The 24,908-nt window shown below is 53.9% G+C and overlaps 1 protein-coding gene and 1 pseudogene across 6 annotated transcripts; both read right to left on the minus strand.

Annotated features, from left to right (window-relative positions):
* Positions 1-587: 587 nt before the first annotated feature.
* A4GALT (alpha 1,4-galactosyltransferase (P blood group)) lies at positions 588-24,637 on the minus strand. Of its 6 annotated transcripts, none has more exons than XM_043562798.1 (3): positions 24,604-24,637; positions 4,035-4,091; positions 588-2,339 (listed from the first exon to the last, which is right to left on the minus strand). In XM_043562798.1, the coding sequence occupies exon 3, from the start codon at positions 2,291-2,293 to the stop codon at positions 1,232-1,234; it is 1,062 nt and encodes a 353-aa protein (XP_043418733.1). In that variant the 5' UTR covers positions 2,294-2,339; positions 4,035-4,091; positions 24,604-24,637; the 3' UTR covers positions 588-1,231. The 6 variants fall into 6 exon arrangements, with proteins under 6 accessions (XP_043418733.1, XP_043418734.1, XP_043418731.1 ...); XM_043562799.1 differs by lacking the exon at positions 24,604-24,637 and adding an exon at positions 17,379-17,666; XM_043562796.1 differs by lacking the exon at positions 24,604-24,637 and adding an exon at positions 17,379-17,659 and having other exon boundaries at positions 3,950-4,091.
* LOC122474085 lies at positions 17,165-17,336 on the minus strand (annotated as a pseudogene).
* Positions 24,638-24,908: the final 271 nt, after the last annotated feature.

Genomic DNA, 24,908 nt, shown 5'->3' on the forward strand with positions numbered 1-24,908 from the left:
GAGGGTCTGCAGGCAGAATCCAGGGGTCTCTAAACACCTGCCCCTTGGCTGCCAGGGTGCAGCCTGCCGAGCCCGAGTCCCTGGCAGCATCGTGGCCCCGCAGGGGGAGTGCTTCTCCAGGCTGACCAGAATGCCCAGCTCTCAGAGACGGCTTCCTCAACACCAACCAGCTGGGGCCTCACCTGGCAGAGAGCATTTTCCTCTGGCCCAGCCCTGGGGCTGCCAGCAGGGCACCTCTGGTCTCTCCCGGGATCTTGGCCAGGCATCCAAGGTGAGGCAGGAGGGACCCCACGGGCCGGGGGCAGCATGGCCCTACTCTGGTAATGGGCTCTTGGGGGCATCTCATTTGGCCTCATTTAGGTTATGCACCGGGGGTAAAGGGTAGGAACGCAGGCTCCCCACGCCAACCCCACCCCCAGGCTGTCAGCTTATTGACTGCTGGGTCTCTAGACTCTGCTCTCTGGGCAGGCTGAGTGACCTCAAGCTTGTCACCAACCCCCTCCAGCCCCAGATGCTTCCCCATCTGCAGGATGGGGCTAATGTGGGCTGTGTGAGCGGGTTCGTTTCATCAACCACCAAGCACTTGATGTCAGGGCGTCACTTTTATTATATTTATTATTATCATGTGTTGATCGTGGGTGGGGGGGGTGTTTTCCTTAAAATGCTTTTCCTGAGCCAAAAGAACTCCACGCCCCCATGCCCTGGGGTGGCCAGCTGGCACATCTCACCCTTGCAACAACTCTGGAAAGAAGAAAGAATCGGGGTAGGCAGGCAGGCCTCCCCCAAAGGGCTCCCCAGGCCGGCTCTGCATGTCTCAGTGCTGCTGAGAAAGAAACCAAAGGCAGAAAAGAGCCAGGCACCTACCTGGGTTCACGAGGCTGGGTTTGCACCCCCGGCTCTCCTACAGGCTGCCTCCCCCTGCTCCTCAGGAGCTCCCCTCTCCTTCCTCCCCCCTTTTCTTGGGTTTTTCCATGCCCCCGTGGTGGGCACCTCAGCCCCCACCAGCCTGGCTTCCCTGTGATGCCCTGGAAGACGCTTTGGTGTTCACGACGGCTCTGGTGTGCCGTCCAGATGACCCAGATGTTCACCCGGCTCACTCCAGCTCATTCTGGCTGCCGCTCCCCCCCCGCCCCGTCTCGCCTCCCCCGGGGCAAGGTGACCGGGTGCCCCTCTCCATCAGGACGCCCGGGTGGGGCGCAGGGTGGGGGGGGGGGAGGGCCCGGCAGGGCCCTCACAAGTACATCTTCATGGCCTCGTGTGTCGTGGGGCAGTAGCGGGCGTGGAGCTGGGCCAGCAGTGCCCTGGACGTGGCCTTGAAGCGGGTGCCCTGGCTCTTCCTGTTCCACACGTGGACGGCGTAGGTGGCGTTGAGCAGCCGGCGCAGCTCCTGGGGGCTGATGTCCTCGAAGTACCTCTTCCAGTTCTGCCAGGGGACGGGGTAGAAGGCCTCGCAGGGCAGGGCGGTGACCCCGCGGCAGGCGTGGCTGTCACCCAGGCTGCGGACGGAGCACCACTTCTTGAAGACCCGCGTGAGCAGCTGCGGGCCCTGGTGGCCCCAGATCCAGCCGTTGTAGTGGGCCACGAAGTCTCGCATGCACAGCGCCATGAACTCGTGGTGGCGCTCGAAGGCCAGGAAGGCCCCGTTGAGGACGTAGCGGGACTGAGTGCCCAGCGTGTTGGTCAGATTGCGCAGGCTCTTGAGGACGATGAAGTCCGTGTCCAGGTAGATGCCCCCGAACTTCCACAGGAGCGCGATCCTGGAGGCGTCGGAGAGCACGGGCAGCAGGTAAGGCTCCCACCGGCGTCGCCTGGCCGCGTACCAGGCCGCCAGCGGCGTGTCCCGGAACAGCTCTTCCAGGTCCAGCGGGAGCACGTGGACGTTGGGGAAGCAGCCCAGAAGCGAGAGCCCCAGGTGCCGGGGCAGGGAGGCGTTCCCGCCGGGCAGCCCCTTCATCAGGACCACCACCCGGGACTCGGGGTGAGCCCTGGCCGCCGACTCCACGGAGCACATGAAAAGGAAGTTGGGGTTGGTCCGGTCTGAGGTCTCCAGGAAGAAGATGTTGCCCGGAGGCGGGGTGCTGGAGATCGGCGTAGGGGGCACCAGCCGGGGGCAGGGGACGTCGGCAGGCAGGTTAGAGAACTCCCTCTGGCCGCCGGGCTCTCCCGCGATGTGCCAGTAGATCATGACGGAGACGAAAAACGTGAACTTGAAGCTGATGATAAACAGCGTGCAGACCCGCTGCCTCGGGGCTCCCCGGAGCAGCCGCAGCAGGCAGTCAGGGGGCCTGGACATGTTCTCCCCAGATGACCCCAGGAGCCTCCAGCGGGAACTGGCTGGTCTGCAAGAGACGAGCAGCACATCAGGGCAGGCTGCCACCTCCCTAAGCCCGAGCAAACGCTTCCCACAGACACTGGCCCCGGCCGATGCTGGCTTCCGAAGCCCTGGGGCCCGCTGGTCGCAGAGTCCCATCTCCTTCCTCACCTGGGAAAGCTGGAAAAGCAGGCCACGGGGTCGAGGTCTGGGCAGAGTCCCTTTCGCTCTCTGTGACACACCTGTGAGCTTGCCAAGGACGCAGCCAGTGCTATCTACGACACGTGGCCATCGCGGGCCCAGGCCGGGGTTCCGGCACCCACGAGGGTTGTCAGAGGTGATGCTCCTGCACGCGGCACACAGGCCCCTTGGCCGGGTGAGGCCGGTCCCCCTCGGGCCGCTGGCAGCCTGTGATTCGAAGCCTAGCGCTTTACCCCTCAGCCCCATTCAGCTCCACAGACCGGCTGGAACAGCGCCGAGGAGGCAGACGGCCAAGCAGCCTTGGGGACTTTCTGCAGAGAAGCCTGGGGCTCCGGCGGCCTGGGCGCTGGCTGCTAAGGGGCTGGCTGGCAAGCTTGCAGGACGGGTGGGCTCCGGACACAGGGGGATGCGTGCTGGGTCCTAAAGCCCTTGCCTCAGACGCAGTGGGGTCTCCTGGGCACCTGGCTTCCCCAGCCCCTGCCCTGGGCTGTGCAACTTACAGACGCAGGTCTGGAGGGAGAGGGGCGGGGAGGTTGTGCCGTAGCCCGTAACCTTGCCCAGGACTATTGCCCTTGGACCCTCACCCTCTCTTGGTGATGTCCACTTGGCCAGCAGCTAAGAACATCCTGGGGGCCCGGCAGGTCGCTGGGGGAATAAAACAGGCTTGGGCTCTGTCCCCAAGGGTAGGACTATAGGAGCATCTGGGAGGCACGGGACCTGACGTGTACCTGAACCAGCTAAGACCTGGGGCAACGCACTCAGCTCAGATTTGCCACCTTCAGGACGGGAACACTGGAACCCACTAAAGGGTTGGTCGTCACCACACACGTGCCAGGTGACCTGCTCAGCACTTCACACACAGTCAGCTTCTTAAACCCTCCCAACCACCCTTTGCAGAGGCGATCATCGCCCCATCTTACAGGTGAAGAAACCGAGGCACTGAGAAGTCTGGTAAGCTCACATACAGTCCCACGGTAGGCAAGTGGCAGGGCAGGGCTTGGAAGCCAGGCCATCTGGCTCCAGAGTGCACCCTCTCACCACTGCACCATCCGGCCCGGGAGAGAACCGGCAGAGGGGACCTGGGAGCGCGCCTGGCACTTTGAGGACTCCGTGCACATTCGCCGGGGCTGTTCTCGCTTTCCGCAGGATCCTGGCCACCGTGTACTCAGTGCCTTCTAAATTCTTGGTGCCCCACGCACACCCCCTCTGGCTCTCAGTAACCCCAGGGGTAGTTGTATCATTTCTCCTTCAGCGGCCAGGAAACTTGGACACAGAGGGGCGGGGGGGACTGGGTGCGGCCCGCAGGCTAAGGGGAGCTGGAGTCACCCCTTCCCCAGGACAGACGGATCTCCTGGCCTGAGAGCGAGACTGAGCAACTGGCCGGCCCTCCTGGTGGAGGGCCGGGAACCATGATGATGTCACTGGCTGGTAACTGACCAGCCTGGGCGGCCCATGGCGGCGAGGTGGGGATCTGGGCAGCCGGGCAGCCCTCCTGGAGACACGCCCTGGCTCAGCAGCCAACCTTCTCTGCCAACAGGAACACGGCCCTTCCACAAGCTCTCCGCGTCCACAAATCCATCTGTAAGACACAGCGAGACACAGAGTGAGGGGGGTGGCGGGCTCACGGAGTCAGCCCCCAGCCGCACAGGGGGGGATGTTCCTTGATTTGTTGACTGTCTCGGCCCCACAGGGAATGTACTTGGGAGAAAGGGAGAGCTGGGTGCGGCTCTGCCCTGGAGGAGCTCTCAGCGTGTGGGGGGACCATCTGGAAATGCACTAGTCACAGTTGAAATGGAGCAAAGGGCCCAGCGGGGCCAGGGCAGGTGGCTTCTGGAGAGGTCACACTGATGGAGGGGCCTTAGCCAGATGGGCCTCCATACCGCCAAGGGCGCCTGCACACCTGCCCTCCCCAGAGCCCAGCTCGGTCCTTGGCGCATAGTAGGGACACACAACCTGACTCATCCTCTCGTGGACCCGCTCACTCACTGACTCACTCCCCTGGCCGCCAGAGGGACCCTTCAAAAACACAAGCCAGGTCACGTCATTCCTCTGTTCAGACCCTCAGTGATGTGGGAGGCCCCGGTCGCCCAGGTGCCCCCATCCCTGACCTCACACCCCACTTGCCCTAACCCAGCCACGCCTGGCCTCCTCACTCCTTCTCAACCCCACCGCCCACCCCCGTGCTGCCATCTCAGGGCCTGCACACTTGCTGTTCCCTCGGCTTGGAATGCTCTTCCCATGGTGTTTACCTGGCTCGTTCCCTCACCTCCCTCTCGTCCTCAAAAATCATGCCTCCCCCGCCCTTCCATAGTCCCCTGTGGAGCTCGTGGCACCTAATCGAGCATCCTGGACATTTGGTACTCGTTTGTTTGGGTTACTTATTTGGAGCATAACCCCACGAGGACAGGTATTTTTTGCCTTTTGTTCAGCATCTAGAAGAGATGACTCTTGGAAGGTGGTTAACAAATACCAGGGGAGTGAGTGACTCAGCGGGTGGGTGAATGAAGGTGGGAGCGAGTGAGCGAAGGAGATGAGTGAATGATCAGCGAGTGAATGAACGAATGAGTGAATGAATGAGTGAATAAGTCAGTGAGCCAGCAAATCAGCACGTGACCGAATAAAGCAGTTGAGCGCCTGTGTGAGGGACCTGGGGGTCGGCGGCTGGGCCAGGAGTGGCAGGGCCAATATACATCAAGAACCTTGTGTTCCCCCGCCCTGGTTTTCGCCTGCGAGGGGAGGCTATTTTGGTCTTGAGTATTTTTAACCCAGTGTGAACCACACGGAGCAGGGGACAGACAGTCGGAGCGAGCAAGGTCCTGGCTGCTCGGGGGTCCCGAGGCGCTGGGGTGATCTGGGCCTTCTGTGGGGTGGGGTGGGGTCTGGGCCTGTTGGGGAGACGGGATTTGCCACCTGAGCCCGCGCCGACCGCAGGGGACAGTACCGGCCCCGAGCAACACCGTATTTGGTGCTCGAGCCCAAGACCCAGGAATAGAAACGACGCGCGGGGCCAAGTTGGCCACAGCCAAATACCCGTGTGACCTCAGGCCCGAAGCATGCTCCTGGCCCCCCTGGATGGGCCTCGCAGCTGTGGCTCAAGTCCTGACCCTTGTCAGTGGAGCCTGGCACACTGCTCCTCCTCCTGCCTCCCTGCCTAACGCTTTCAGCCCTGCACCGGGGAGAGATTTCCAGTTAGCTGGTCAACTGTGGCCACTTCCCTGCCCTGAGCTCTTCTGTGGCTCCCCATCCTCAGGGACCCTCCCAGCCCCCCATGATCCATCTCAGGCAGGACATGAGGGCGAGAAGCACACAGCCGGCAGGCCAAAGGGCCAAAGGCCTGACCGCTCCCTGTGGGTTTGGCCCTTGCATTAGTTTTGGGGGCCCCACGTCAGGAGCGTCAGCATCAGGGACCAGCCCAGGGCCTTGGAATGGCCCCACTACCTGAAGGTCGTCATTCATTCACGGCCCACAGTAGGGGCATCTCCCTCTGCCCTTCCCTCGGCTCCCAGGTCCAGCCCAGCTCAGCCCACTGCTGGCTGACCGCGACCCAGACAGAACAGGGTCGCGGCAATGGTCAGACACAGTCCACACTTCCTGAACGACCTACTACCAGGATAGGTGCTCACTGTCCCTGGGGTTCCAGGGCTAGGCCCTTGGAGAGTCTGATATCCCAAGGGGGACACAGAGGCCCAGAGACGGTAAGGGACTTGGCCAGGGTCTCGCAGCAGCAGAGAGTGGAACTGGCACCCTTAGGGAGCTCTTCCTACCCCTCTGCAAGACACGTCCCCTCCCCGGGCCTTCCTCGAGCAGCTGCAGGAGGCTGACAGCCCAGCAGAAGTCTCAAACCACCAAACCAAGGAGATGTGCGACACTCTGATCAGCATCCTGTATCGGCTTCCTGTGGCTGCAGAAACTGATGACCACAGCTCTGAGGCTGAACGCAGACGCGTATCTTCTCACAGCTCTGCAGAGTGGAGGTCTAAATCCAAGGTGTCAGCGGGACCTTCTCGGGCTCCGGGGGAGAACCGTTCCTTGCTTCTCCCAGTTTCTGGTGGCTCCAGGCACTCCTGGGCTTGTGGCCGCTTCCTCCAATCTCTGCCTCTGTCTTCACGCGGTCTTCCCCTCTGTCTCTTGCAAGGACACTTGTCATTGTACTTATGGCCCACCTCACTAACACGGGGTCACTTCCTTAACTCAAGATCCTTAACTTAGTAACGCCTGCAAAGACCCTTTTCCCAAAGGAGGTCACATTCACGTGCCGCAGGGTTAGGACGTGCCAATCTTCTCTGAGGCCACTATCCACCCCACGACACCTCCTTTCTGTGTCTCTCTGCCCTGGAGACTCAGAGCCCCTCTCAGGTCACACAGGGCCTGGAACATCCCTGAAATGGCAGCTCCGTGGAGAATGTGCCTGGGGGGGGCCTCTCTGCGTGGCAGGACAGCACTGGGGAGTCCCAGTGGACATGGGGTGGCAGGCTTTGCCTGCCCAGCATCCGTCCCCCCTCTGCTGATAAGAGTATCCTGATTGCCTTTGAGGGACCACCTCTGCCCCACAGACCCCACTCTCTAGCTCTTGGGGGCCGCACAGATTCAGATCTGCCTAATGTCACGTTCTCCAGCCACAGTGAGTAGCTGGGGGCAGGGCATGTAACCCAGTGCGGGCCAAGCAGAGTCAGGAGCTTTCCAGTGGGGTCTCTAAGATGAGGCCCGAGCCGGAGGGGAGAGCCTGGCTGAGGCTGAAGCCGGCCCAGAGGCAACAGAGCCAAGAGACGGAGAGAGAGAGGCATGATGACATCATCTTTACATCTGGATCCCGCTGTGTTTGAAACTGGTACATCCTGCACTTTCCACAGACACAGAGACGGGGTGGGGGGGACGTGGGAAGAGTCTGCCAAATTGAAAGCAGGGACACTTCTGGAGACAGGACAGGATCAGGAACTCAGACCCTCTTTGATGGGAAAAATCAATACCTAGAGCTTGGAAACCCTGCTTGAAGGGTCCGCTGTCCTGTCCCTGCACACCCCCTCCCATCTTTCAGGGCATAAATAAATTCTTCTCTTTTTAAAAACTTTTTAAATGTTTATTTATTTTTGAGAGAGACAGAGAGACAGAGCACGCGCGTGCATGGGGGAGGGGCAGAGAGAGAGGGAGACACAGAATCCGAAGCGGGCTCCAGGCTCCGAGCTGTCGGCACAGAGCCCAACATGGGACTCGAACTCACAGACTGCCAGATCATGACCTGAGCCGAAGTCAGAAGCTTAACCAACTGAGCCACCCGGGTGCCCCAGTAAATGAGTATTTCTACTGAAGAAGTAGGAGTTACCGTTATTAGAAAGTGATCCTCGTAAAAATGGCCGTTTTCAGAATGGAGGTTATAAAATGTTCCTCCTCCAGAGCCTACAAGATGTTCTAAAGCCAGGGAGGTAGGGAGGTAGAGACTTCTTTTTCCAATAGGAATAAGGCAGATTCTGGGTTCTGGATCTTTCCCCCCCCTGCTGATGTCATACAGAGCAACACAGGAAAGAGAAAATAAGCCACAAGCTACAGCTTTAGCGAAACCGGGGCACGAAAAACCCGTAAACTCCAACTCGCAAAGCTGGACCCGAGTCCAGCAGATACAGCGGTGAGGTGGGGAGGAACGGGGGGAGGGGGTGGGGGGGCCCGGAAGTGGAAGATCGGAGAGATCGCCACTTCTAAAAGGAAGACGAGTAAGTCAGAAGAGAGATGTAGCCTGCATGAACCAGGAGAGTTCAAGGATGGAGGCAGGTGTCCCCTTGAACCCGGTTGGGTTCTGTGAGGCAAAAGAGCACTGGGTCCTGAGAAGGGTTGCATTTTAAAGGAACAATCCATTTCCATAAAAGCAGAGGAGGGAGTCTTTCAACAGAGAAACTTAGAGAATTTGCCTGGCCTGTCTCCCAATTTCTACCAAAACCTCCTGTTAAACGCTGATCCAGGAAAATTCAACCGATTTGAATATAAAAAACAATGGTGAAAGGAATAAACACAGTGTCCATATAAGGAAGCTACAAGAATGAAAAGGGGAAGGAACACTAATGTTCTCCTATGTAGAGAAACTATTCACTATAGTTTAAGCATTCACTATAGTTGGGGGCGCCTCGGCAGCTCAGTCGGTTAAGCGGCCGACTTCAGCTCAGGTCACGGTCTCACAGTTTGTGAGTTCGATCCCTGCGTCAGGCTCTGGGCTGACAGCTCAGAGCCTGGAGTCTGCTTCGGATTCTGTGTCTCCCTCTCTCTCTGCCCCTCTCCCACTAGCACTCTGTCTCTTTCTCAAAAATAAATAAACTTTAAAAAGAAATTCACTATAGTTAAGAAAATTCACTACAGTTAAGAAAATTCACTGTGAAAATATCACCACATGGGGCACCTGGGTGGCTCAGTCAGTTGATGATGATCTGGCTCAGCTCATGAACTCACGGTTGGTGAGATCGAGCCCCGTGTCGGCCTCTGCACTGACCATGGAGCCTGGATTCCCTCTCTCCCTCTCTCTCTGCCCCTTCCCTGCTCGTGCTTTCTCTCTCTCTCTCTCTCAAAAATAAATAAATAAACTTAAAAAAAATCACAAAACACGTGGCATCTGGTGGTGCTGACAGAGCGGAGCCTGCTTGGGATTTCTCTCTCCCTCTCTCTCTCTCTCTCTGCCCCTCCCCAGCTTGCTCTCTCTCGAAAAATAAATACACATTTTTTTTTTAAAAAAATCACCACAGGGGCGCCTGGGTGGTGCAGTCGGTAAAGCGTCCGACTTCAGCCAGGTCACAATCTCGCGGTCCGGGAGTTCGAGCCCCACGTCGGGCTCTGGGCTGATGGCTCAGAGCCTGGAGCCTGTTTCCGATTCTGTGTCTCCCTCTCTCTCTGCCCCTCCCCCGTTCATGCTCTGTCTCTCTCTGTCCCAAAAATAAATAAACGTTGAAAAAAAAATTAAAAAAAAAATCACCACAAAACAAATAAAAATTCGAATACAAAATTACAGCATGAATTTAAAACAATGAGAACAACAACAACTTTAAAAAGTAATTCTAGCCATGAAGGCAGACCAAAAAGCAGAAGGTACAAGAGCTGGAGAAGAAACAATTAGGCAAAGTGAAAGCAAGAGAAGAGGATGATGTGTGAGGACTGACAGACCTCAGGAAAGAATTAGAAGGCGATAACAAAAACACTTCGGAAATGAAAACCAAACGGCCGGAGACACACGGGAGCACGGGCTCCATACAAAGTATCGCAAGAGATACAAACAGGAAAGGGAGAAGAAGTCAAGAAAATCCAACAGAAATCATCAAGGAGATGTTAGAACTGAAGACACGAGGTGGCACAGGCAGCAGAGGGGAGCCAACAAACGTGCGGCCAGGGCTCCTGAGGAAGAAAATGACGCCAATGGCTAGAAGAAATATTTGCGATTATAATTCAGGAGAACTTACCTGAAATAGGGGGAGACTTGATCCCATGAATGGAAAGGCACACCGTGCGTTAGACAGCGGTGACCCGGAACCGTGAATCCCGAGACGTGTAACAGTAAAATCTCTGGACTTTAATTTTTTTAAAAAATGTTTTATTTTATTTTCGAGAGACAGAGACAGAACACGAACAGGGGAGGGGCAGAGAGAGAGAGCGAGACACAGAATCGGAAGCAGGCTCCAGACATTGAGCGTGTCTCCACAGAGCCCGATGCGGGGCTCGAACCCACGAACCGTGAGATTGTGACCTGAGCCGAAGTCGGACATTCAACCAGCTGAGCCACCCAGGTGCCCCCAAATCTCTGGACTTTAAAGGTACTTTAAAGGACTTTAAAGGCCTCTCTGAGGCTTTAGAACTGACAGAAGATATGCCTTAATCACTCAGTACAGTATCAGCTGAAATGGGGCAGCCACAAGAGAAAGGAAACCCGTTAAGTTTATTGTTGTTCATAGAAGAGAAACAACAGAGACTCTCTAAAGAAAAAAGAAACTAAGAGTATTTTATATAAGGGTGTCAATATAAATGTAGCCACTAGAACAAAAATACAAACTTTCCCGAATATCAGAGGGATTTTTTTTTAAACACAGTGAAAGAATAAAGAATATAGCCCTCCCACGTGCGCAAAGACATACACATACATACACAACATGATGGAAAGAATACCAGACACCTGTCGCATCAATATATATAAACAGGCTTGCCTCGCTTACCTTTACTAAGAAAAATATTTTTTTATTTAGATCCCAAGCAAAACCCAGCTCTATCCTGTATTTAAGAGATATACATCAAAATGATTTAGAATGGTTAAAAGCAAAAGAAAGAGGAAAAATATAAAACCAAGTATAAACAAAAAGAAAGCTGGGGCCATAATCTTAATATCAGACTGAGAATTCAAGCAACCATCAGTAAGTGAGCCAAAGAAGGGCCAATAATAATGCTAAAAGGTATAATTCACAACATACCAGCAGCAATTTTCAGGAATTAGAAATTACAGAATGCTACGATAAATAGATTGAAACACACTAATAAGAGATTTTAATTCACCACTCTTTTTTTTAATGTTTTAAATGTTTATTTAATTTTGAGAGAGAGACAGAGACAGAGCAGGAGTGGGGGAGAGGCAGAGAGAGAGGGAGATACAGAATCCGAAGCAGGTTGTAGGCTCCGAGCCGTCAGCACAGAGCCCGACACGGGGCTCGAACCCACGAAGTGTGAGATCATGACCTGAGCCGAAGTCGAACGCTTAACCAACAGAGCTACCCAGGCACCCCTTAAGTCACCACTCTTAACCCAAGAAATAAATATAAATGAGAATTCAGAAGATGTAAATAAATGGTCAGTGAGGTTCTACACTGTATCAAACTCTCTATCTTCATAACAGGCAACACACTTTGTTCTCAAGAGTTGATGAAGCGTTCACTAAAATTGAGAACAAAACTGACAAACCTTTAGCTGGATTCACTGAGAAAAAAAGAGAGAGGACTCAAATAAACAAAACCGGAAATGAAAGAGAAGAAATAGCAACCAACACCACAGAAACACAAAGAATTATATGAAAATACTATGGAAAATGACATACCAACAAATTGGACAACCTGGAAAAAATGGATACATTCCTAGAAACATATAACCTTCCGAAACTGAATCAGGAAGAAGTGGAAAATCTGAAAAGACTGATTACCAGCAATGAAACTGAATCAGTAATAAAATAAATAAATAAATAAATAAATAAATAAATAAATAAAAAACAAAAACCCAACAAACAAAAGTCCAGGACTGGATGGCTTCACAGGCGAAGTCTACCAAAGGTTTAAGAAAGAGTTCATACCTATTCTTTAAATAGTTAAACTATTCCAAAAAATAAAAGAGGAAGGAAAGTTTCCAAATTCATTTTATGAGGCCAGCTTTACCCTGACATCAAAATCAGATAAAGATACTACAGAAAAAAAGAAAACTATAGGCCAATATTTCTGACGAACATAGATGCAAAAATTGCCAACAAAATATTACCAAGCTGAATCCAACAATATATTTAAAAAATCCTTGGGAGGGGCAGGGGAAAAAAGCATTCGGCATGATCAACTGGGATTTATTCCTGGGAGGCCAGGGTGGCTCAATATCCAAAAATCAATCAACATGACACATCATATTAACAAGGGAAAGGATGAAAACCATACAATCATCTCAACAGATGCAGAAAAAGCACTTGAGAAAGTACAACATCCGTTCATGATAAAAACCCTCAACAGGGGCGCCTGGGTGGCTCAGTCGGTTAAGCGTCCGCCTTCGGCTCAGGTCACGATCTCATGGTCCGTGAGTTCGAGCCCCGCATCGGGCTCTGGGCTGATGGCCCAGAGCCTGGAGCCTGCTTCCGATTCTGTGTCTCCCTCTCTCCCTGCCCCTCCCCTGTTCATGCTCTGTCTCTGTCTCAAAAATAAATAAACGTTAAAAAAAAAACACCTCAACAAAACAGGTTTAGAGGGAACATATCTCAACATAATAAAGGCCATATATGAAAAACCCACAGCTAACATCACAGTCAATGGTAAAAAACAGCTTTTCTTCTAAGGTCAGTAACAAGACAAGAACGTTCACTCTCACCACTTTTATTCAACACAGTGCTGGAAGTCCTAGCCACAGCAATCAGACAAGAAAAAGATATAAAAGGCATCCAAATTGGTAAGGAAGAAGAAAAACTCTCACTATTCGCACATGACACGATACTATAAAGAGAAAACCTAAAGTTTCAAAAACAAAAACAAAACAAAACAAAAAACTATTAGAACTAATCAACGAATTCAGTGAAGTCATAAGACATACAGAAATTAATATACAGAAATCTCTGTTGCATTTCCACACACAAATAATGAAGTAGCAGAAAGTGAAAGTAAGAAACCAATCCCATTTACAATTGTACCAAAAGGAATAAAATACCTAGTAATAAACTTACCCAAGGACGTGAAAGATCGATACTCTGAGAACTATAAAACACTGATGACAAAAATCAAAGATGACACAAAGAAATGGAAAGGAATTCTATGCTCATGGATCAAAAGAACCAATATTGTTGAAATGTCCACACTACCCAAAGCAAGTTACAGATTTAATGCAATCCTTATCAGAATACCAACAGCATTTTTCACAGAACTAGAACAAATAATGCCAAAATTTGGATGGAACCACAAAAGACCCCGAGTAGCCAAAGCAATCTTGAGAAAGAAGACCAAAGGTGGTGGTTTCCCAATCCCAGATGTCAAGATGCACTACAAAGCTGTCGTCATCAAAACAGTATGGCACTGGCACAAAAATAGACTCCTAGATCAATGCAACAGAATAGCGAGCCCAGAAATAACCCCCCGTTCGTATGTCCACTTAATCTTCGACAAAGGAAGCAAGAATACGTGACGGGGAAAAGACAGTCTCTTCAAGAAATGGTGTTGGGAAAACGGGACAGCCACATGCAAAAGCATGAAACTGGGCCGCTTTCTTCACGCACACAAATAAACTCAAAATGTATCAAAGACCTAGATGTGAGACACAAAACCATAGAATTCCTAGAAGAGAGCACAGGCAGTGATTTCTTTGATCTCAGCTCTTGAAACCCTTTTCTAGATACCTCTCCACAAGCAAGGGAAACAAAACCAAAGACACATGTGTGAGTCTGGAATTTACAAACTGAGTCTGAAGTTCATATACCAAAATAAACAAGCCAAGACCCATAGGGAAACCGTGAGAAAGAGGAAAAAATGAGGAAGGGCTGGAGTGCTTTAGATATTAAAACACACTCTGAAGTTTCTTTTTTTTTTCATGTTTATTTATTTTGAGAGAGAGAGCAAGTACAAGTGTGCATGTGTGAACTGGGGAGGGACAGAGAGAGAGGGAGAGAGAGACTCCTAAGCAGACTCTGCTGTCAGCACAGAGCCCCATGAGGGGCTTGATTTCATGAACTGTGAGATCATGACCTGAGCCAAATCGAGAGTCAGACGTGACTGTGCCCACGTGCTCCTATGAATTTTCAATAATTAAAACAATGCAGTCTTTGAAAAAAAAATTAAGTTCATGTATTTATTTTGAGAGAGAGAGAGAGAGAGACGGAGAGGGCAGAGAGAGAAAGAGAGAGAAAATCCCAAGCAGACTCCACACTGTCAGCACAGGGCCCTATGCGGGGCTCGAATTCACGAACCATGAGATGATGACCTGAGCTGAAACCAAGAGTCAGATGCTCAACAGACTAAGCCACCCAGGCACCCCTAAAACAATGCAGTCTTAAACACACACACACAGGGGCGCCTGGGTGGCGCAGTCGGTTAAGCATCCGACTTCAGCCAGGTCACGATCTCGCGGTCCGTGAGTTCGAGCCCCGCATCGGGCTCTGGGCTGATGGCTCAGAGCCTGGAGCCTGTTTCCGATTCTGTGTCTCCCTCTCTCTCTGCCCCTCCCCCGTTCATGCTTTGTCTCTCTCTGTCCCAAAAATAAATAAACGTTGGAAAAAAAAAAATTTTTTTAAATAAAAATAAAAATAAATAAACACACACACACACACACACACACACACACACACACACCCCAGAAAACAAAAACAGTGCAGTCTTAGCAAACGAACAAACAGGACAATGAAACAAAACCTATCACAGCAATAATGAAGTGCTCGCATATCCAGTAAAGGCAGTATCTCCAATCAGTAAAGTTAAATGGGTCTTCTAAGGTGTTGGGCAGGTGGAGTAGAAGCTTGGTTCACCTCTCAGAACATGCCCCAGGATAAACTCCAAATGGAAAATAATAAACCCCATAAACATGCAGAACAAAACATGGGTGAATTCCTTTGTAACTTCAGAGTTGGGAAAGTTTTCTTAATTACGTAGGAAATCCATCCAGAAGCCATAAAAGAACAGATGAATAAACTCGACTCCTTGAAAATGCCAACTGATCTGTGTCCTCCTCCAAAACACCATCAGGGAAGTCAAAGTAGAAAGAACTACTTGGGAGAACTTTTGTGCCCCTCGGGTCCCAAAGGTCCACTTTTCCTAACCTCTAAAGAGCTCCCAGAAGTCAAGGAGAAAACGACCAACAACACAGAGAAGAAAAAGAGGCCAAGGGCAGCTTTGGCACAGGCAAAACAGGACCCTTAATCTGTCAGCGAGAGGGAGGATCTTTTTGTAAGTAAAAGAAATGCAAATTGAAACACTCAGATAGCATCTCTCACCTGTCAGATTGGCAAAAATCCAAAACTTCGACCACACGTTCTTCTGGCCAGGCTGGGAGCAAACAGGCATCTCGCACACGGCCGGGAGGCATTCCAGATGGTACCAGTCCAGTGGTGGAGGGCAACTGAATGACATCCACCGAAACCCCTTTGCCACGCCATCCCAGTCTGTGAATTTATCCGTAGATAAGTGCCATTTGTACAGGTCACAGGTTGGTTCTCGATTGCAAACGATGAAAAACAACCCAAGGTCTTTCTCGACGGCACTGATTACACATTGATGCCATGAAAAACAATGTCAGCTCCCAGAGGGCAGGGACCAAGTCTGCTGTGACTCATTGTTGCGTCTTTCGTGGCCAGCACGGACGCTAGCACGAAGCGGGGGCTCGATATATAGGTAGATAGGTGTAGATAGATAAATATATATATTCTGAACGAGTGAGTAAATGATCCCTAAACGGCCCACAAAGCCAAGATCAGATACGGTCACTGACCAGGGAAATGCCCTTTGCAAACTGTAAGCCATGTGTGGATACAGATTACAGTTGGTAGAAAGTGTAATTGACACGTCCTGCCTCACCATCTGTGGGTACAAATTAAGGTCACACGCCTTTGACTTTTCATATTAAAGTACCTGAGTGTTCACGGGTCCCGAGAGAGGAAAGGCCACCTTCCCAAAGCCTGGGAGACACGATTTCCCCCTAGGGAGATCTGCCCCCAAGTCTTAGACCTCTCCTCTCTTCCCGAGGCCATCCCTCCCTGCCAGGGTCACTGCCCCTCTGCACCGGAGGCTGGACTGAAGATCGGGCTGCCTGGGGTTGGCTTCTCAGGAGCATAGGGTGAAGTCACCGTCCCCGAGCTTTCTGCTCAGTTCAGGCAGCACAAGCCACCACGAAATCTGGATTCCTACACCTTTGCTGTCTTGGCATGTCCACACATGCACTTGCCAGGACCCCCTGCAGTGCCCCGGTGGCAGGGCGTGGTGAGCTTTCTGCATCGGTCGCTTGCTCTGCCCAGAGATCACAGAGGAACAGGTAGCAGAAAACTCTTCATCGGATAAAATCATGCCCGGCTTTAAGCAAAACTGGTGCCTTTAGCACTTAGGTCTAGGCTACATTCTCGGTTAATTTTTGTGTGTGATATGAGGGAAGACTGTGGCTCATTGTTTTCCGTAGGGATAGTTAGTTTTTCCAGCGCTAGTCCGGAAATGTCTGCTCCCACGCTGAATTACCTCGGCACTCTGGTCAAAAACCAATCTGCTGTTTAAGCGGGAGTCTGCTTCTGGACTCCAAATGCTGCTAATTGAACGACAGGTCCACCCTTGTGCTAAGACCACACGGACTTCATACCTGCAGCTTTATGATAAGTCTCGAAATCAGGTATCCCTCCCACCCTTTGTCCTTTTTTTTAAGAACTGTTTTGGCCACGATAGGTCCTTCATACTTCTGTGTCAATTTTAGAATCAGCCGATCAATCTCTACCCAAAACTGCTGGGATTTTGACGGGGATTGCACTGAATCCGTACGCCAATTTGGGGAGAATTGTTATCTTAACAATATTAAATCTTCCACTCTGTGGATTCCACTCTGCCTGGATTTTGGCACAGGAAAAAAAAAAACAAACCACGCCTGCAAATGCAATGCCCATGGAAAAGGCATTTAGAAACTCTGGCCTTGGGGGGCTCAGTTAGTTAAGCATCTGGCTCTTGATCTCGGCTCAGGTCCTGATCTCACGGTTTGTGGGATCGAGCCCCACGTGGGGCTCTGTGCTGTCGGCGGAGAGTCTGTTTGGGATTCTCTCTCCCTCTCTCTTTGCTCCTCTCTCGCTCACACATACTCTCTCTCTCCTAGAGTAAATAAATAAACTTAAAAAAAAAAAAAAAAAGAAAGAAAAAGAAAAGAAAGAAAGAAACGCTGGCCTGAGTTAAGAGTCCAGAGTTCACCCTACTTGGAAGAAAGTTTCCATGTTGCTTGACTTTTTCCTCTTTTACCGTATTCAAGATTAAAACGAATTGGCAGCAAAAGACAGTGCCCACCCTGCCCCACGCGGTTTGCACGCACACACAGAACTGCCCACACTCGGTATTCTTTCGATTAGCAATAATCGCGCCTCCGATGAACCTCATTGGCTACGATACTGCCACTGAGCAAAGCCCACACTCGGTATTCTTAACAGCCTTTGCTAACTGCACATTACCTGAGCAAGGGGCCTGGTTTCTGTCTTCTACACACTTGCTCTGTGATCTTGGGGTACAGCCTCCCTCACCATTTCTGAGCCTCAATTTCTCCACCTGCAAAATAAAGAGCTTGGAAAAGACCATCTCTAAGGACCCTTCTAGAAAGACCTTCCAAATCTGGTTTCTCCAGCACCAGTTCTGTTCATGGCCAGCATCGGCCTCTCTAGACAGAGTATTTCAGGGCCACCTGCCCCTTGGTGTCAGGCCAAGAGCGCAGGCAGATAATAAGGCCAAGGGGCTGATAATTCACAGATAAGAGAGTTCCTGCTCAAGCTGATAACCAAAAAGTCTTCTTGGAAAGAAACCCAGCCAGCCCTCGGCATCACACAGAGCACCCTGGTCCTTCATTCAACAAATGCTTGAACACCTACTATGTGCCGCCCCCCACTCCAAGGTCTGGAAACACAGACAGCAGTGAACAAAGCAGATACTCTTCGGCTTCATGGAGCTGAAATCCTAGCGGAGAAAATGAACGGATAAAGAAATACAGTAAGCGATAATATGTGCTGGGTTGAGAAATACAGCAGGAACACTGGACTGGAGGACCAGGGGCAGGGGTGCTACTTTACATAGACCAGCAAGGGATGGCCTCTCTGACAAGCCGACAGAGACCTGAAGGAAGTGAGGGGGCAAGCCTTAGGGCTACCTTGGGTGGGGGGGCGGGTAGTGTGTCCAGGGAGGGAAATCAGTGAGTGCAAAGGCCCTGGGGCATGTGTGCCCGAGGTATTGGTGGAATAGCAGAGTAAGCAAGGTGGGAGGAAGGACAGGAAGTCAGAGAGATAATGAGGAGGCAGGGTCATGGGGGGCCTTGAGGGCCACTGGAAGGACTTGTCTCTCTGATCGGGAGCCCTGCCTTTGGGAGATTTTGAGGAGGAAGGGGCTACAATGTACCTTATGCTTAAAGAGATCTTTAGGATCTGGATGCTTTTTGAGACTAAACCAAGGGAGACGTGTGGCAACAAGAAAGCAGTTACGAGGCTCTTGGGGATAATCCAGAGGAGAGGGAGGCACAGGGCTGGGACACAGGGGGACAGCCGCTCTTGCAACACCTTTCTGACACATCTCTCCTGCCCATCTTCAGCCCTGTGACCACAGCCCAGCTCAGGACTCTGTCCTCGGCCTTGAACCCCAGCAGGTCTCCACACCCCACCCCACCCCGCAACACCCATGCCTTGTGGGCACTTCCCCAGCACCCCCCGCCCCTCTCCGGGCCCACAACCTCCAGACCAGCCAAGCTGACCTCTGCCACATTGCTCAAGCCAACAGGCTCTGGGAATTCCGGATTTCTGCAACACGCTCCCTCCCTTCCCTAAAACGTCCCTCCGCGCTCCCCTGTCCAGGAACCTCTTAACCGAAATATGTGGGAAGAGCTGCCATTTGCCAAGAATGTGCCACGTGTGAGGCGTCCTGCCAAGCACCGTCCACCCTTTACTGTGTCCTCGTATCTACCACCACGGCCCCATCTTACACATGAGAAAAAACGGAGAGACCGACAGGAAAGTGACCCACCCAATGCCGCGGGGCTAGTAAGCATGGGAGGGAGGATTTGCACCCAGGTTATTATATCTGCCCCAAATTCTCAGACAGCCCTTCCTCCCTGAGTCTCTCCCGACCTAGACGAGCAGGGCAGGCGACCTCCAGGAAGCTGCCTGGATTTTGGCACAGCTCCCACCGTGGGCCGTGGGCGGGGGCCCCCGCACCGCACACAGTAGGCCCTCGTGGCTCCCTTCCAAATGAGCAGCCCTCACCCCAAGGCCTGGCCTCGCCCACAGCCGGGATCCCGGGCAGACCCTCAGGGCCCCGGGGGAGTCCCGCTGGGAATGGCCAGGGTGATTTGGCCTTGGGGCCTTCGGGGCACTGAGCCAGATGCCGCTCTTCCGAGGCTGTAGGTGACCCTGACGAACTTAGGGAGGGCCTGGCGACAGCAGGTGGACCAGAAACTTGTGATGACGGAGGGATAAAGGAAAACCATCCTGATGCTCCAGGAGCCCTTGAAAATGACGGTAAAAACTTGAAAGGAAAATCAACTCCATGGCTCAAACCCGCCAGGCTCTGGGAACTCCGAGTTTCTGTAAAATGTGCCTCCTGCTTCCCAGAATGCCACCCCCCCATCCCCTCCCCTGCCCCAGCAGCTCCAGCCACAGTAGGTAAGATGAGCTGCCGTTTGCTAAGAGTCCCAAATGCCATTCCTGGCGGCGAGGGTGACGGGCGACGTTAGCTGTGTCTTCGTGCCTGCGGCTACTGTCCCCACGTGTCCACAGAGAGAGGGCGTGTCCAGTCACCACCCTGCAGCGACACCTCCTGCTTTACTCTCTCTTGCGGACGGTAGTGTGACGTCACTAAAGGCCTGAGGCGAAAGCACGTGCCACGGCCAGCCTCCCCATGACCTTGGCACCTCGAGTGCCCGCGTCGGCGTTCCGGTGGAGCCTTTTCGGTCCCTTTCCGCGCACCTGCCACACACAGGGCTGCCGTGGACAGACAGAGCCGCATACGCACGGAAGGGGACCCTATTCCCCGCGCTGTTCTATACCTTGTTTTATTTTTCACCCAGAGACACGCCGGGCCCCTGTATTTTCAAACCAGAGAGTGGTGGTGCCTACGGGGCGATATCCACGTCCTGAAACTCATCGAGCCGCGCGAACGGTTCTGGAACAAACCCGCTCGAGAGCACACGTGCCCTCTGCCCTCCTATCACGCCCACAAACGCAGACCCGTACCCTCAGTTCCCAGGGTCGCGCGTCACCTCGCGTGGTTAGTCGCATCCTTCGTCCCGCCTGCTTCCCGTCCGGGCTGCCGGAAGTGTGGTTTGCATCTTTCTGCTTTTACCGGCGACACCGCGGTGACTGTCTTCGCACTCCCGTCTTCGAGCACATCCTTAATTGCTTCGGGAGGACTGGTTCCTCGAAATGAGCCGCTTGGGCCGAAGGAAATGGAATGTGCACTTACAGATGCGGCACAGTAACTGGCCTCCAGAAAGGCTTTCCAGAGCTCACGCTGTCATCCCCTCAGCATGGGGAGGGGTGAGCGCGCTTGAGTTGACGTTTGTGACTGGCTCCCCCGTGACAGGCGCGGAGCTACGTGGTCAGCGTCCACTTCCTGAGGACTTCCTGTGCACAGCCACGGGCCAGAGTGGCTTTCGCACGGTAACTCACTTAAGCCTCCCGCCAGCCCTCTTCGTATCCAGCGGGCACTCTTCGTATCCACCAGTTTTAAGAGTTGAGGGAACCGCTGGGGTTCGAACCCCCTCCCCTAGGTGAAAGGGGTCTGCCCGTGGCCAAGTTCACCCGGGAGTGCTGTGGCCCCGGAGCCTCAAACGTCCCCCACCCCCCCGCAATAAAGAAAAGGCACGTGACTCTTGACTCTGAGTCTTAGTTTCTTCACCTGTAGAATGGGCAGAATGGCACAGAGTGACCGAGGGGGTTAAATAAGGTCAGGTAACAGCGTCTGACACCGGGTAAGGGCTCAATCGTGGAAGCCCGCCCCCCAAATCAGGAGGTTGCCTTGGAGACCCAATGGAAAGTGCAAATGAGGACTGCAGAGGACCCCGGAGAGGTGGGGGCGGGGGGGCAGCCGTGGGGACCTTTCTGGGCTCTGTGTCTACACCCGGGACAACAGATTCTGCTCTTCCAAACCGAGTCTGTTGGGTGAACGTGAAGATCACTTCTCCCGCTTCGCCCTCACGTGCCTGCCTCTTCACCCAGCGCCCCCCCACCATCTGTCCATTCAGACCTGGCGCTGGTGGGACTTCCAGGAAGTGCTCTGTGTCCTGCTGGAGTCAGCTCCTGGTGGGTGCGGGTGTGGGCACGGGGGACAGTGTGCAGGCACTAAGCAGAAGGGGAGGGGTCTTCTAGTCCCGTGGCCAGCTCAGCTTCCACGGGGATCCGTCCAGAGGGAAAGCAAACAGGCAGACAGGAGAGGAAAGGACACTCGCTCGGACTAAGATGGGCACGGCTTCCTGATACCTACCAGAAATGGAGGCACCAAGAGGAGAGCGGTTCTCAAGGGCGCGCAGTTAATGTTGGAGGGCCAACGTTGAACCCATCCCCCCCCGCTCATCAGCGGACTGAACCAGAGCAAGGCACCTTCCCTCCCCCCCAGTCTGTAAGCGGGGGGGGGGGGGGTGGTGGTGATAACACCTGCTACCTCCCAGGGAAGCAGGGAGGACCCCAGGGGATGAGGCTGGCAAACAGCATTGGGAGCTGGGACCTCAGGACCAGCATCTCTTCTCTCCACTGAGCTCTTCCGCCTCTCTCTACATGAAGATCAAAGCCGGTCCCTAAGGTGTCGGTCCAGCCCTTCCCTTTCGTCTCTTGTCCTCACCAGCTCAGAAGGTCCCTCAACCAGTGCCAGACACCCCTACCTCCTGCATCTCTGGGACCTCAACCTGTGGACCCGCCTCTCCTCCGGGACTCAGCCGCTCCGTCCTCTGGCTCCTTCCCGTCAGCTCATAAATGCAGCCATCTCCGTCATCGAAAAGCACCACAGCAGATAAAGTAGAATAAAAATAAAAAACGTGCTCCTCAAAAACACACACCAGTGGCAGCAAAAGCAAAAGGCAAATGATAACCTGGGAGGAGGTCTTTGCCACCAAGAGACCAGATGAGGGGCAAAGACCTCACGGATGAGCTCCAGCAAATGAATAAGAAACACACATATGGTGATAACCATTTCGCAATTCACGCATGCCAGATCGTGCTGTATACCTTCATCAGACACAGTGCTGCCTGTCATTTATATCTCAGTAAAACCGGGGTGGAGGGGGCGCCTGGGTGGCTCGGTCGGTTGGGCATCCGACTTTGGCTCAGGGCATGATCTCACAGTCCGGGAGTTCGAGCCTCGCATCGGGCTCTGTGCTGACAGCTCAGAGCCTGGAGCCTGCTTCCGATTCTGTGTCTCCCTCTCTCTCTCTGCCCCTCCCCCACTCCCGCTCTGTCTCTCTCTGTCTCTCAGAAATAAATAAACGTTAAAAATAAATTTACAAAAAAAAACTGGGGGAAAAAAATCACACAAAGATCCCAGACATTCATACTCTTTGACTCAGAGTAATTTCACCTCTAGGAAATAACGAGAAATGCATACTCACAGCCTGAGGAGGTACAGAATGGTATAGGCCCTCTACAGAGCCAGCTGGCTCTAGGTAGAGCCCTTCTAGAACTTCCTATACATCAGATGCAGTGACTACCAGGTAATTCTCTTTCCAGGAAAGATCTGGCAATGTATAAATGCGAAAGTTCCATATAACGTCATCCCAAAGAGCCAAATATTGAAAAGCACCTAAATTTCCAAATAAAGTCTATTAACTAACATGATGTAACGTATCCAAGTGCTGAAAAATATTTTAAAAAGTGTTTGCGAGAGGTGAGGCATTTGAAGTTTTCATATAGACAAGGTATACTCAACTACGTTAAAAAAGTATTTTTGAAAGTTTGGCGAAATGGTGAATGTGAACGATTAGGTATCTCCAGGTGATGCAAATATGGAATCTTCCCCTATTTCTCACAGTTAATTCACTCAAGCAACATTTAGTGAGCACCTACTACGTGCTGGGCTGGGCACTGGGTTTCGGGCGAGGTTCTGTCCCTCCAGAAGTTTCCAATCTGGAAGAGGAGGGGAACAATGAAAATTGGGGGGGGGGGGTGTTTAGCAGGAGCTGTGAGCTCACCTAGGGGGTAACGGTTGGGAAGAAATGCATTCAGGAGAGCACAGCAGGCGCAGACCTTGGTTGAGGCCAGGAGACTCATACCCCACCCGCCTGCCCGCCCTTCGGGGAGGGAGAGGCGGGAGAGGGAGAGGAGGGAGAGCCGGGAGGGGCAGCAGCCAGCAGGGAGGGAGAGATAGGGGAGGAAAGAGCTGTTTCCACATTTCGAGCTTCCCTTTCTCATCTGCCCTTTCTTCCAGTCTGGTTGCAAACGTCCCCGGCGGCCAGTTGGTCTTACTCTGCCCTCGTTCCAATTTGGACCTTTCACCTAGACCTTTCTAGGCAGCTGAAAGGGCTTCGGTTGGTACAAGGAGAGGAGGTGCATTTTTAAGAATTTCTGTTTTGGAGTTTGGACTCCAATATAGAGCTGTCCTGGCAGACAAGCAGGGACGTGCATTCGAGACACTAGGAACAAGTTTGGGAGGAAGATGAACCCCGGGAAGATTCCACCTTTCAGCTCCTCCCTTTCTTTCCTTTTGTATTTGGACCTGACTGGGGGACACCCCTAGGGGATCCCTGTGGGAACAGGGTGTGCAGGCCTAGGTATGCAGGGTGTAGTCCTGGCCAACGTGGGCCCTGCTTTTGGGGACCCCCAAGTGGCCAGCTGGAGCAATCCCTGAGGATCTGGGGGAGACGGAAACGGTGTCCTCCAGGGAGAGGGGTGGGTGCGGGGGAAGATGGCTTTTAACCCTCTCGGTGCCAGGGGCTCGGCTGAGTCTGTCAAGGAGGTGGGAACTTCTGTTCCGCGGTGTCAGGTGGGGAAACTGAGGCAAGGGGGCTCCGCGAGCAGCGGAGGGGACTGGACCTCCCCGCCAGAGCCTCTCCCGAGCACAGAGCAGATCCCACTCAGTGTTTCCCGTCTGGAGAAGAGGGAGGGGGCGAAGCAAGCCGGAAAGACGGTTCGTCGCCGGGTCCGGATCCCCGGGGAAGAAGAGCTCGGGCCCTTCTCTCCACCTGCAGGGCCCTCCCCCCACCTGGGCGCTTCCGAAGCCTCAGCATCCTCCCCCCACCCCGCGCCGACGCCTCCCGCCCCGGGCGGTCTCCCCTCCAGCCGGCCGCTCCCGCCCCTCTCCCAGCCGCACCCCGTCCGGGGCCAGGGGCGAGCCCCGCCCGGCGGCGAGGCCTCCCGAGGGGATGCCGCGCCCCGCGCCCCAGGTCGCCGCGCAGCGGGGCTCGGCCCCGGGCCTCCCGCCCCCTCGGCCCCTCTCGGCGGGCGCAGGACCCCGGCCCGGGCGGCGCTGCTCCGAGGGCTCCCGGGCGCGGCGCGCCCTCCCCTCGCCGGCCAGGCTCCCGGTCCCGCCGCCGCGCTCAACTTCGGGGCGCAGTTGGCCGGGGACCGCCGCGCCCAGTCGGCGCGCACCCTGGCGTCCCTCCGGAACAGGTGGCCCGGGCGGCGGCCGGGCCCTCCCCGCCCCTCCGCAGCCCACCCTCCCCCCTCCCCCCCGCGGCGCCCCCGCCCGCCGCCCCCTGCGCGCGGCCCCCGGTACCTCCGGCTCCCGCGGCGGCGGCGGCGGACGAGCTGGCCCCGCGGGGCGGCGGCGGGAGGCAGTGCCCGGAGTCCGGCGGCCGGAGCGCCGCCCCTCCGGCCCGGGCGTGGTCAGAGCCGCCCCGCCCGCCCGCCGCCCGCCGCCCCTGCTGGGTCCCGGCTCCCCGGGCCGCGCGTCCCCGCTGCTCCCGGCGCCGCGGCTGGACCGCCGGCCGACGGGCATGGGGAGCTCCGGGGCCTCCCGGCCGCCCGCCCTGGGGCTTTATAATCCGATTGCCCCATTTAACAGATGAGGAAGCCGAGGCT

The sequence above is a fragment of the Prionailurus bengalensis genome, chromosome B4 (genome assembly GCF_016509475.1).
Source record: "Prionailurus bengalensis isolate Pbe53 chromosome B4, Fcat_Pben_1.1_paternal_pri, whole genome shotgun sequence".
Lineage (NCBI taxonomy): Eukaryota > Metazoa > Chordata > Mammalia > Carnivora > Felidae > Prionailurus > Prionailurus bengalensis.

Coding starts and splice junctions, on each gene's coding strand:
- A4GALT (XM_043562795.1), bottom strand. CDS start 15,274: ATGCCTCCCGGCCGTGTGCGAGATGCCTGTTTGCTCCCAGCCTGGCCA. Junction 4,092..15,182: donor GATTTTTGCCAATCTGACAG/GTGAGAGATGCT, acceptor TGTGTCTTACAG/ATGGATTTGTGGACGCGGAG. Junction 2,340..4,034: donor TGTTCCTGTTGGCAGAGAAG/GTTGGCTGCTGA, acceptor CGTCTCTTGCAG/ACCAGCCAGTTCCCGCTGGA.